The following is a 13,740-nucleotide window of genomic DNA, read 5'->3' on the forward strand; positions in this document are numbered from 1 at the left end:
CCCCTTAAGGCTTTCAAAGACTCTCTCCGAGATGCCACCTTCAGTGAGCATCAGAATGTGCCCCAGTTTCTTCAAAACCTTCAACACATTCTAGAGAGAGTCCACAGCTTTGCCCATGATAATCTATTGAAAGCCCAGGTGAGAATGAAGACTCATTACGACCAGACCAGCAAAGTAAGAAAATTCAAGCCGGGAGATTTCGTCCTTGCCTATTTCCCTATCCCAGGTTAACCTTTACAAAACAGGGTTTCAGGACCCTACTGCGTCAAAGAGTGCAGGAATAATAACAACTACATAATAGAGACTCCAGATAGGCGGCGGAAGACCCAGCTGTGCCACGTCAACCTCCTGAAGCAATATAATGGTACTCCTCCCACTGTCCTAATTAACTATTCCACCTTCACAGAACCCTACATCCACAGTGAGACCATCCCAGCTTCTCTTCCCGAAAGCACTGACAACAAGTCAGCGCTTTTTAATTCCGAAATCCTTAATGATCTTCCCAAATGCTTTCAGGATAATAATCGTGCTCCTTTGCCCTCTTCTAATTCCACTCTCACCTCGTCAGATAAGCCCTTCATCCTCCATGTCGACGCCAATGGTACCGACGTTGGTGGTGTCGTGTGATGCAGCAACGAGGCGAGAAGAATACACCTGTCAGCGACTACTGCTACAAGGAACTACGGAACAATTGGCAAGGAGCTACTCTTCCCCATCCTGAAGCTTCAGCACTTCACTCCACACCTGAAAAGTGCTCGGTCCACCATCAATACGGACCACACCACCCTACACCTCCTGCAGCACGCCCACTTCTCATCTCAACGTCTTCTACTATGGGCTTGCTACCTGCAGAAATTCAACCTGGAGACACGCTATACCAAGAGTCTGACAACATCTTAGCCCATGATCTCTCCAGAGTTTATGAAGTAGAAGCAACTCCATCTAATACTCCACCACATAACGACGTACTTCTTCCAGAACCGCAGGCTTCGGGGGAGAGTTGTGACGATAATCTCCTTCAAGAGATTGAGCCTGCTCTTCCCTCCACAAATACGTCGCAACAAATATATATAACTACTATGGAAGAAATGTCCCAACAACGACAACAACACCAGCAAGGTTTGCCAGCGAGCGAAACGTATGCAGCCAGAGACACCTGATCAGACTCAAACCGCCAAACTACCTGTCTTATTACCGGCTCTGCTGATTGGTCGCCGGTCTGGCTGCAACTGCACTCGCCCCCCCCCCCCCCCATACTACTTGAGGTCTGGGGTCGCCACGACCTCAGACCTCAGAATATTCTGTGCTCTCGCAGTTACCACTCCTCCCGGCTAGACGTTAGCGTATACTGAGAGAGGTGGTAGCTTAAAGCCAATATTCCAGCACCTTACCTTTATTTTTGTATTGCACTTCTTGTTATTTTGTCTTAACGTAACTTTTCATTGTGTCATTTAATTATTCTTATTATTTTGATTGATTGATTTTATTATACGAATTTGTTTGTCCATTTTATTCATGTTTTGATTTATTTAACGTAATTAAAATTTCATTGTTAAAGTTTACTTGTGTTTTGTGTGTCTTCTCCTTACTTTACCACAGACGAAGTTCCAGTTTTTCTATTTTTTTATAACTATGTGACGAGGCCATACCCTAGCCTTAAACAGCCGAACACCAACGCGTTACCGTCACAATGTTTATACATGTGCATGAGTAGACTGTTTATGAATATGAATCAAAATATTTTTAACAAGTTAAAATATACGTTTTCTGATATAAATTCACTAGAACACGCCCAGCGTAGGATAACAAAGTTAATCCTGCAAATTAGAAACTTGTCATATGAAGAAAGATTAACTAAGTTAGTACAAATTTGCATTCTCTAGAACGGCCAAGAATTCGGAGTGACTTAGTAGAGGTGTGCAAGTGGATGGATGGACACATCAAACGGGATATTAATAGGGTATTAGGAACATAAGAATGAAGGTAACTGCAGAAGGCCTATTGGCCCATACGAGAATAACAAAGTTAATCCTGCATATTAGAAACTTGTCATATGAAGAAAGATTGACTAAGTAGTACTAATTTGCATTCTCTAGAAAGGCCAAGAATTCGGAGTGACTTAGTAGAGGTGTGCAAGTGGATGGATGGACACATCAAACGGGATATTAATAGGGAATTAGGAACAAGAATGAAGGTAACTGCAGAAAGACTATTGGCCCATACGAGGCAGCACCTATTTATATCTTCCCAATCCCATCAATATATAAGTCCAACGCATACTTGAAACAATCAAGGGATCCTACTTCTATCAAGATATGCGATAATTGGTTCCACAAATCAACAACCATGTTACCGAACCACTATTTTCCCAGGTATTTCCTAAATCTAAACGTAGGAAAATAAGAATAAACGTAACTGCAAATTTCCTACTGGCCCCACACAAGAAAGCTGCTATTTATAACCACCTAATCTCATTCATATATGTCTAAGAACATAAGAATAAAGGTAAGTGTTGAGATTGCGAAGTCGGATTGCGAAAGGGATCTGGGAGTTATGATTAGTAAGAATTTAAAACAAAAAGATCAATGCCTGAATGTTCGTAATAAGGCAAATAGGACACTAGGGTTTATTAATCGAAGCGTAATTAACAAGACACCTGGTGTGGTTCCTCAGCTATATCTTGCTCTGGTTAGGCCCCATTTAGATTATACAGTTGAGTTTTGGTCGCCATACTATAGAATGGATATAAATTCACTTGAACGTGTCCAGCATAGAATGACTAAGTTAATTCCCCAAATTAGAAATCTTTCATATGAAGAAAGATTAACAAAGCTTAACTTGCATCACTGGAAAGGCGAAGAGTTAGGTGTGACATGATAGAGGTTTACAAGTGGGTGAATGGACAAAACAAAGGGGATATTAATAGGGTATTAAAAGTTTCAACACAAGACAGAACACGAAACAATGGTTATAAATTGGATAAGTTTAGATTTAGAAAAGACTTGGGTAAATACTGGTTCAGTAACAGGGTTGTTGATTTGTGAAACCAATTGCCGCGTAACATTGTGGAGGTGGGGTCCCTCGATTGTTTCAAGCGTGGGTTGGACATGTATATGAGTGGGATTGGGTGGTTATAAATAGGAGCTGCCTCGTATGGGCCAACAGGCCTTCTGCAGTTGCCTTTGTTCTTATGTTCCTATCCTTAGTAGGCTTAGCACAAATCAATAGATTAGGCTAGATTGAGCAACATTTAGTTGGGCTCCTGCCTAACTACAGTTAAGGTTTGGCAATAAATTTATATACCATAATAATGAGGAGTAATGGAATAGTGCTATGTATTTTGTTTGGTTTTATATAAAAGACTCTTATTTTGAGTGATGTATATATAATTAGTATGGGGTAATCTCTTCAACTCTGGTATTTGATGAGTATTTATTAATATGTTATTGACCCTAACACGAAAATAATCCACACAATTAATGGATAAATTTACGTGAGTGCTTAGTCTTATGGTTGGATATTAATGTGCGCGTCAACTCCGCGGATTTAAAACCACTATTTTCCATGGATTTAAACACAAAATGACGCACTTAATTATTTTAGAGGTGCATAGCTACACTATGCATTATATTTATTGATAATTTTTATTTATTTCCTTACCTGTATTGAGGTTTGAAACCATTTTTGCTTTTTATTCCCCTTCCCTCGCCGTTTGAAACTCATAATCACAACTGTTAAATAATTTGTTAAAAAAAAGCAGTCATCGCACGTGGTAACTGACGCAATTGCACGGTTATGGATTTCTAGAAAACTTCTGACATTCACCTACTTGAAATTAATGGTTAGTACAATTAGTTTCTGGTCACAACCAATTTATGTTGTGGTGACAGAATAATTTAATATAATAATAATTTGGGTGTCAGGATTCCCAACATATAACACGGCAATCGAAACTAAACTGCATGATGTAAATGGGGCCTAACCAGAGCAGGATATAACTGAAGAATAACACAAGGTGTTTTATTACTAATGCTTTGATAAATAAATCCCAGTGTCCTATTTGCCTTATTTCGTCAACAGATCACTGTAAGCAGCGATTTTTCATTTTTCTTATATTCTTAGTCAAAACATTGATCTAAAATAGGTTAAGCAAGAAGAAGTTCTGTATAAGTATTTATTTTTATGATATCTATACAATGAACACGTGATTTTGATACATTGAATCTGTGATATATTCAAGGTGTCATAAAAGTAAGTTAAAGGCGATGCTGCTTCTATGGTGGTGACAGTGTCGACGTTCAGGGGCTTAGTCACCTCCACCACCTTCACCTCAATCATTACCAGCTGCAGGGCTGGTGCCGTCACCGTCTGGACTGTGACGGAGGTCACGGGAACATCACTGACTTGGAACACGGTGTTGAGGAGGATCTGGTTGATGGGAAACACCACGATCTCTGTGACATTCTGCCACTCGTCCTGATACTGCACAGTCTGGAAGACGGGACAGAGCAGCGGCCGTGGCTTGCAGTAAAGGGTAGCGGATAGAGGCACAAGCACCGCAAGGTAGATCATAACCTCAGACTTGGAGTATGAGGCTAATATTTGCCTGGATCTTTCACGTTTTCTTTACCTTTGTACTGTGAAACAAAGTTTAGTATGAACCTAATCATACATTGAATTTTCCACAGCCTTTTCGGCAAGCTTGTAATGACGGTACTCGGGCTTGAGTTCCCACATATTCTTGTGAGGATTCTTAACATTATAGTTACATAGGTCTTTCAGGATCTCCTTTAGATATGTGATTGGTTGTCGGGTAATCTTGTGGAGATCCTTAATATTGTAATACTGATGCTTTTCATATGCAGCAAACAACAACTCCATGACCTTATCTTTATCATCACGAATCGTCTTGCCTTCTGCCTTCTTCTTCTGCTCTAAATAAACATTATGTTTATGGTGTGAAATAAACAGCCGTTGAGCCGTTGAGGGGTCTGTCAATAAGCTTTACCGTATGAAGAGACTGGGCAGCTTTCTTCACAGCTTCCCTTTTCTGATTGATATAGTCGTCCACTACAGGCTGACATTCTAGTTTGTGGATGACTTGTCCCTCAAAGGACAATTGCTGTGTCTCGGAAACTGCAGCATCCGAGCTGCTGCTGCCGAGATCTGGTTCAGAAAGAACTCCGAGTGTCATTTCTTTTAAACAATGAGAAATTACCTTGTGCTCCCGAGGAATTTTCCCGTCCTTCAAGGTGTGTTCACTAGATTTAAAGGTTATTGTCGGATGTTTACCAGGCACCTTGGTAATCTTAAGCTTTCCAACGTCATGGCCAGCACAGTCTGCCCATTTGTCCCCCAAATATTTAGGTACCTTGACCAGCCACAGCCCACGGCTGCAATTCGTAATATCCAAGTCCATCTTAGACTGTTGGCTCTTGATGGAAAACACGAGAATATATAGTTACTTGACCTCTTTATAAAACGTCTTTCCGACACGTGCTAGTGTTTCAGAAAATATCTCTAATAGGGCTGGTGAAGTTTGTCGATGTGGTGGTTGTTGTTGAATACACCTGGTGATTGGTGGTTGGGAGTGGTGTTGGTAAGGGAACACAGGTGATGGAGAGAGTGACTGCAGTGGTGGTACTGCTTGTGACCAACCTTGTAGTCTGTGAGCTAAATGAGTAATGAGCTAACCCGTTGTGGCCACCGGGGGGTTATGTAGCAGCTATCTCAGGTGACTGATGTTGCTGGATGATGGAACTTGTTTATTTGGTCATTTCTCGATGCCGATAAATATTCAAATTGCTAAGAACATTAGAATAAAGTTAAACTGACAATACGAGGCATGTATGTTTATACATGTGCATGAGTCGACTGTTTATGAATATGAATCAAAATATTTTTAACAAGTTAAAATATACATAAATAAAAATAAATAAAGTTTTCTGATATAAATTCACTAGAACACGCCCAGCGTAGGATAACAAAGTTAATCCTGCAAATTAGAAACTTGTCATATGAAGAAAGATTAACTAAGTAGTACAAATTTGCATTCTCTAGAACGGCCAAGAATTCGGAGTGACTTAGTAGAGGTGTGCAAGTGGATGGATGGACACATCAAACGGGATATTAATAGGGTATTAGGAACATAAGAATGAAGGTAACTGCAGAAGGCCTATTGGCCCATACGAGAATAACAAAGTTAATCCTGCATATTAGAAACTTGTCATATGAAGAAGGATTGACTAAGTAGTACTAATTTGCATTCTCTAGAAAGGCCTAGAATTCGGAGTGACTTAGTAGAGGTGTGCAAGTGGATGGATGGACACATCAAACGGGATATTAATAGGGAATTAGGAACAAGAATGAAGGTAACTGCAGAAAGCCTATTGGCCCATACGAGGCAGCACCTATTTATATCTTCCCAATCCCATCAATATATAAGTCCAACGCATACTTGAAACAATCAGGGGATCCTACTTCTATCAAGATATGCGATAATTGGTTCCACAAATCAACAACCATGTTACCGAACCACTATTTTCCCAGGTATTTCCTAAATCTAAACGTAGGAAAATAAGAATAAACGTAACTGCAGATTTCCTACTGGCCCCACACAAGAAAGCTGCTATTTATAACCACCTAATCTCATTCATATATGTCTAAGAACATAAGAATAAAGGTAAGTGTTGAGATTGCGAAGTCGGATTGCGAAAGGGATCTGGGAGTTATGATTAGTAAGAATTTAAAACAAAAAGATCAATGCCTGAATGTTCGTAATAAGGCAAATTGGACACTAGGGTTTATTAATCGAAGAGTAATTAACAAGACACCTGGTGTGGTTCCTCAGCTATATCTTGCTCTGGTTAGGCCCCATTTAGATTATACAGTTGAGTTTTGGTCGCCATACTATAGAATGGATATAAATTCACTTGAACGTGTCCAGCATAGAATGACTAAGTTAATTCCCCAAATTAGAAATCTTTCATATGAAGAAAGATTAACAAAGCTTAACTTGCATCACTGGAAAGGCGAAGAGTTAGGTGTGACATGATAGAGGTTTACAAGTGGGTGAATGGACAAAACAAAGGGGATATTAATAGGGTATTAAAAGTATCAACACAAGACAGAACACGAAACAATGGTTATAAATTGGATAAGTTTAGATTTAGAAAAGACTTGGGTAAATACTGGTTCAGTAACAGGGTTGTTGATTTGTGAAACCAATTGCCGCGTAACATTGTGGAGGTGGGGTCCCTCGATTGTTTCAAGCGTGGGTTGGACATGTATATGAGTGGGATTGGGTGGTTATAAATAGGAGCTGCCTCGTATGGGCCAACAGGCCTTCTGCAGTTGCCTTTGTTCTTATGTCCTTTGTCCTTAGTGGCTTAGCACAAATCAATAGATTAGGCTAGATTGAGCAACATTTAGTTGGGCTCCTGCCTAACTAACAGTTAAGGTTTGGCAATAAATTTATATACCATAATAATGAGGAGTAATGGAATAGTGCTATGTATTTTGTTTGGTTTTATATAAAAGACTCTTATTTTGAGTGATGTATATATAATTAGTATGGGGTAATCTCTTCAACTCTGGTATTTGATGAGTATTTATTAATATGTTATTGACCCTAACACGAAAATAATCCACACAATTATTGGATAAATTTACGTGAGTGCTTAGTCTTATGGTTGGATAAATCCGCGCGTCAACTCCGCGGATTTAAAACCACTATTTTCCATGGATTTAAACACAAAATGACGCACTTAATTAATTTAGAGGTTCATAGCTACACTATGCATTATATTTATTGATAATTTTTATTTATTTCCTTACCTGTATTGAGGTTTGAAACCATTTTTGCTTTTTATTCCCCTTCCCTCGCCGTTTGAAACTCATAATCACAACTGTTAAATAATTTGTTAAAAAAAAGCAGTCATCGCACGTGGTAACTGACGCAATTGCACGGTTATGGATTTCTAGAAAACTTCTGACATTCACCTACTTGAAATTAATGGTTAGTAAAATTAGTTTCTGGTCACAACCAATTTATGTTGTGGTGACAGGGGTTAATAATTTGGGTGTCAGGATTCCCAACATATAACACGGCAATCGAAACTAAACTGCATGATATAAATGGGGCCTAACCAGAGCAGGATATAACTGAAGAATAACACAAGGTGTTTTATTAACTAATGCTTTGATAAATAAATCCCAGTGTCCTATTTGCCTTATTTCGTCAACAGATCACTGTAAGCAGCGATTTTCCATTTTTCTTATATTCTTAGTCAAAACATTGATCTAAAATAGGTTAAGCAAGAAGAAGTTCTGTATAAGTATTTATTTTTATGATATCTATACAATGAACACGTGATTTTGATACATTGAATCTGTGATATATTCAAGGTGTCATAAAAGTAAGTTAAAGGCGATGCTGCTTCTATGGTGGTGACAGTGTCGACGTTCATCACCATCAGGGGCTTAGTCACCTCCACCACCTTCACCTCAATCATTACCAGCTGCAGGGCTGGTGCCGTCACCGTCTGGACTGTGACGGAGGTCACGGGAACATCACTGACTTGGAACACGGTGTTGAGGAGGATCTGGTTGATGGGAAACACCACGATCTCTGTGACATTCTGCCACTCGTCCTGATACTGCACAGTCTGGAAGACATGACAGAGCAGCGGCCGTGGCTTGCAGTAAAGGGTAGCGGATAGAGGCACAAGCACCGCAAGGTAGATCATAACCTCAGACTTGGAGTATGAGGCTAATATTTGCCTGGATCTTTCACGTTTTCTTTACCTTTGTACTGTGAAACAAAGTTTAGTATGAACCTAATCATACATTGAATTTTCCACAGCCTTTTCGGCAAGCTTGTAATGACGGTACTCGGGCTTGAGTTCCCACATATTCTTGTGAGGATTCTTAACATTATAGTTACATAGGTCTTTCAGGATCTCCTTTAGATATGTGATTGGTTGTCGGGTAATCTAGTGGAGATCCTTAATATTGTAATACTGATGCTTTTCAAATGCAGCAAACAACAACTCCATGACCTTATCTTTATCATCACGAATCGTCTTGCCTTCTGCCTTCTTCTTCTGCTCTAAATAAACATTATGTTTATGGTGTGAAATAGGCTTATAGCCGTTGAGGGGTCTGTCAATAAGCTTTACCGTATGAAGAGACTGGGCAGCTTTCTTCACAGCTTCCCTTTTCTGATTGATATAGTAGTCGTCCACTACAGGCTGACATTCTAGTTTGTGGATGACTTGTCCCTCAAAGGACAATTGCTGTGTCTCGGAAACTGCAGCATCCGAGCTGCTGCTGCCGAGATCTGGTTCAGAAAGAACTCCGAGTGTCATTTCTTTTAAACTATGAGAAATTACCTTGTGCTCCCGAGGAATTTTCCCGTCCTTCAAGGTGTGTTCACTAGATTTAAAGGTTATTGTCGGAGGTTTACCAGGCACCTTGGTAATCTTAAGCTTTCCAACGTCATGGCCAGCACAGTCTGCCCATTTGTCCCCCTAAATATTTAGGTACCTTGACCAGCCACAGCCCACGGCTGCAATTCGTAATATCCAAGTCCATCTTAGACTGTTGGCTCATGATGGAAAACACGAGAATATATAGTTACTTGACCTCTTTATAAAACGTCTTTCCGACACGTGCTAGTGTTTCAGAAAATATCTCTAATAGGGCTGGTGAAGTTTGTCGATGTGGTGGTTGTTGTTGAATACACCTGGTGATGGGTGGCTGGGAGTGGTGTTGGTAAGGGAACACAGGTGATGGAGAGAGTGACTGCAGTGGTGGTACTGCTTGTGACCAACCTTGTAGTCTGTGAGCTAAATGAGTAATGAGCTAACCCGTTGTGGCCACCGGGGGGTTATGTAGCAGCTATCTCAGGTGACTGATGTTGCTGGATGATGGAACTTGTTTATTTGGTCATTTCTCGATGCCGATAAATATTCAAATTGCTAAGACCATTAGAATAAAGTTAAACTGACAATACGAGGCATGTATGTTTATACATGTGCATGAGTAGACTGTTTATGAATATGAATCAAAATATTTTTAACAAGTTAAAATATACGTTTTCTGATATAAATTCACTAGAACACGCCCAGCGTAGGATAACAAAGTTAATCCTGCAAATTAGAAACTTGTCATATGAAGAAAGATTAACTAAGTAGTACAAATTTGCATTCTCTAGAACGGCCAAGAATTCGGAGTGACTTAGTAGAGGTGTGCAAGTGGATGGATGGACACATCAAACGGGATATTAATAGGGTATTAGGAACATAAGAATGAAGGTAACTGCAGAAGGCCTATTGGCCCATACGAGAATAACAAAGTTAATCCTGCATATTAGAAACTTGTCATATGAAGAAAGATTGACTAAGTAGTACTAATTTGCATTCTCTAGAAAGGCCAAGAATTCGGAGTGACTTAGTAGAGGTGTGCAAGTGGATGGATGGACACATCAAACGGGATATTAATAGGGAATTAGGAACAAGAATGAAGGTAACTGCAGAAAGCCTATTGGCCCATACGAGGCAGCACCTATTTATATCTTCCCAATCCCATTAATATATAAGTCCAACGCATACTTGAAACAATCAAGGGATCCTACTTCTATCAAGATATGCGATAATTGGTTCCACAAATCAACAACCATGTTACCGAACCACTATTTTCCCAGGTATTTCCTAAATCTAAACGTAGGAAAATAAGAATAAACGTAACTGCAGATGTCCTACTGGCCCCACACAAGAAAGCTGCTATTTATAACCACCTAATCTCATTCATATGTCTAAGAACATAAGAATAAAGGTAAGTGTTGAGATTGCGAAGTCGGATTGCGAAAGGGATCTGGGAGTTATGATTAGTAAGAATTTAAAACAAAAAGATCAATGCCTGAATGTTCGTAATAAGGCAAATAGGACACTAGGGTTTATTAATCGAAGCGTAATTAACAAGACACCTGGTGTGGTTCCTCAGCTATATCTTGCTCTGGTTAGGCCCCATTTAGATTATACAGTTGAGTTTTGGTCGCCATACTATAGAATGGATATAAATTCACTTGAACGTGTCCAGCATAGAATGACTAAGTTAATTCCCCAAATTAGAAATCTTTCATATGAAGAAAGATTAACAAAGCTTAACTTGCATCACTGGAAAGGCGAAGAGTTAGGTGTGACATGATAGAGGTTTACAAGTGGGTGAATGGACAAAAGAAAGGGGATATTAATAGGGTATTAAAAGTATCAACACAAGACAGAACACGAAACAATGGTTATAAATTGGATAAGTTTAGATTTAGGAAAGACTTGGGTAAATACTGGTTCAGTAACAGGGTTGTTGATTTGTGAAACCAATTGCCGCGTAACATTGTGGAGGTGGGGTCTCTCGATTGTTTCAAGCGTGGGTTGGACATGTATATGAGTGGGATTGGGTGGTTATAAATAGGAGCTGCCTCGTATGGGCCAACAGGCCTTCTGCAGTTGCCTTTGTTCTTATGTTCTTATGTTCCTATCCTTAGTGGCTTAGCACAAATCAATAGATTAGGCTAGATTGAGCAACATTTAGTTGGGCTCCTGCCTAACTACAGTTAAGGTTTGGCAATAAATTTATATACCATAATAATGAGGAGTAATGGAATAGTGCTATGTATTTTGTTTGGTTTTATATAAAAGACTCTTATTTTGAGTGATGTATATATAATTAGTATGGGGTAATCTCTTCAACTCTGGTATTTGATGAGTATTTATTAATATGTTATTGACCCTAACACGAAAATAATCCACACAATTAATGGATAAATTTACGTGAGTGCTTAGTCTTATGGTTGGATATTAATGTGCGCGTCAACTCCGCGGATTTAAAACCACTATTTTCCATGGATTTAAACACAAAATGACGCACTTAATTAATTTAGAGGTGCATAGCTACACTATGCATTATATTTATTGATAATTTTTATTTATTTCCTTACCTGTATTGAGGTTTGAAACCATTTTTGCTTTTTATTCCCCTTCCCTCGCCGTTTGAAACTCATAATCACAACTGTTAAATAATTTGTTAAAAAAAAGCAGTCATCGCACGTGGTAACTGACGCAATTGCACGGTTATGGATTTCTAGAAAACTTCTGACATTCACCTACTTGAAATTAATGGTTAGTAAAATTAGTTTCTGGTCACAACCAATTTATGTTGTGGTGACGGGTTAATAATTTGGGTGTCAGGATTCCCAACATATAACACGGCAATCGAAACTAAACTGCATGATGTAAATGGGGCCTAACCAGAGCAGGATATAACTGAAGAATAACACAAGGTGTTTTATTACTAATGCTTTGATAAATAAATCCCAGTGTCCTATTTGCCTTATTTCGTCAACAGATCACTGTAAGCAGCGATTTTCCATTTTTCTTATATTCTTAGTCAAAACATTGATCTAAAATAGGTTAAGCAAGAAGAAGTTCTGTATAAGTATTTATTTTTATGATATCTATACAATGAACACGTGATATTGATACATTGAATCTGTGATATATTCAAGGTGTCATAAAAGTAAGTTAAAGGCGATGCTGCTTCTATGGTGGTGACAGTGTCGACGTTCATCACCATCAGGGGCTTAGTCACCTCCACCACCTTCACCTCAATCATTACCAGCTGCAGGGCTGGTGCCGTCACCGTCTGGACTGTGACGGAGGTCACGGGAACATCACTGACTTGGAACACGGTGTTGAGGAGGATCTGGTTGATGGGAAACACCACGATCTCTGTGACATTCTGCCACTCGTCCTGATACTGCACAGTCTGGAAGACGGGACAGAGCAGCGGCCGTGGCTTGCAGTAAAGGGTAGCGGATAGAGGCACAAGCACCGCAAGGTAGATCATAACCTCAGACTTGGAGTATGAGGCTAATATTTGCCTGGATCTTTCACGTTTTCTTTACCTTTGTACTGTGAAACAAAGTTTAGTATGAACCTAATCATACATTGAATTTTCCACAGCCTTTTCGGCAAGCTTGTAATGACGGTACTCGGGCTTGAGTTCCCACATATTCTTGTGAGGATTCTTAACATTATAGTTACATAGGTCTTTCAGGATCTCCTTTAGATATGTGATTGGTTGTCGGGTAATCTTGTGGAAATCCTTAATATTGTAATACTGATGCTTTTCAAATGCAGCAAATAACAACTCCATGACCTTATCTTTATCATCACGAATCGTCTTGCCTTCTGCCTTCTTCTTCTGCTCTAAATAAACATTATGTTTATGGTGTGAAATAGGCTTATAGCCGTTGAGGGGTCTGTCAATAAGCTTTACCGTATGAAGAGACTGGGCAGCTTTCTTCACAGCTTCCCTTTTCTGATTGATATAGTAGTCGTCCACTACAGGCTGACATTCTAGTTTGTGGATGACTTGTCCCTCAAAGGACAATTGCTGTGTCTCGGAAACTGCAGCATCCGAGCTGCTGCTGCCGAGATCTGGTTCAGAAAGAACTCCGAGTGTCATTTCTTTTAAACTATGAGAAATTACCTTGTGCTCCCGAGGAATTTTCCCGTCCTTCAAGGTGTGTTCACTAGATTTAAAGGTTATTGTCGGAGGTTTACCAGGCACCTTGGTAATCTTAAGCTTTCCAACGTCATGGCCAGCACAGTCTGCCCATTTGTCCCCCAAATATTTAGGTACCTTGACCAGCCATAGCCCACGGCTGCAATTCGTAAT

General features: G+C 39.6%; 1 protein-coding gene across 1 annotated transcript in view; it reads right to left on the reverse strand.

The window, feature by feature from the left end:
- Positions 1 to 13,740, reverse strand: part of LOC123749751 (general transcription factor IIF subunit 2-like) — a 28,878-nt gene that overhangs the window by 4,862 nt on the left and 10,276 nt on the right. Inside the window, exon 2 of the mRNA XM_045731870.2 lies at positions 5,009 to 5,393. Within this exon, the coding sequence (XP_045587826.2) occupies positions 5,009 to 5,393 (385 nt within the window). The remainder of the gene's footprint in view (positions 1 to 5,008; positions 5,394 to 13,740) is intronic.

Source organism: Procambarus clarkii, chromosome 72 (assembly GCF_040958095.1).
Source record: "Procambarus clarkii isolate CNS0578487 chromosome 72, FALCON_Pclarkii_2.0, whole genome shotgun sequence".
Classification (NCBI taxonomy): domain Eukaryota; kingdom Metazoa; phylum Arthropoda; class Malacostraca; order Decapoda; family Cambaridae; genus Procambarus; species Procambarus clarkii.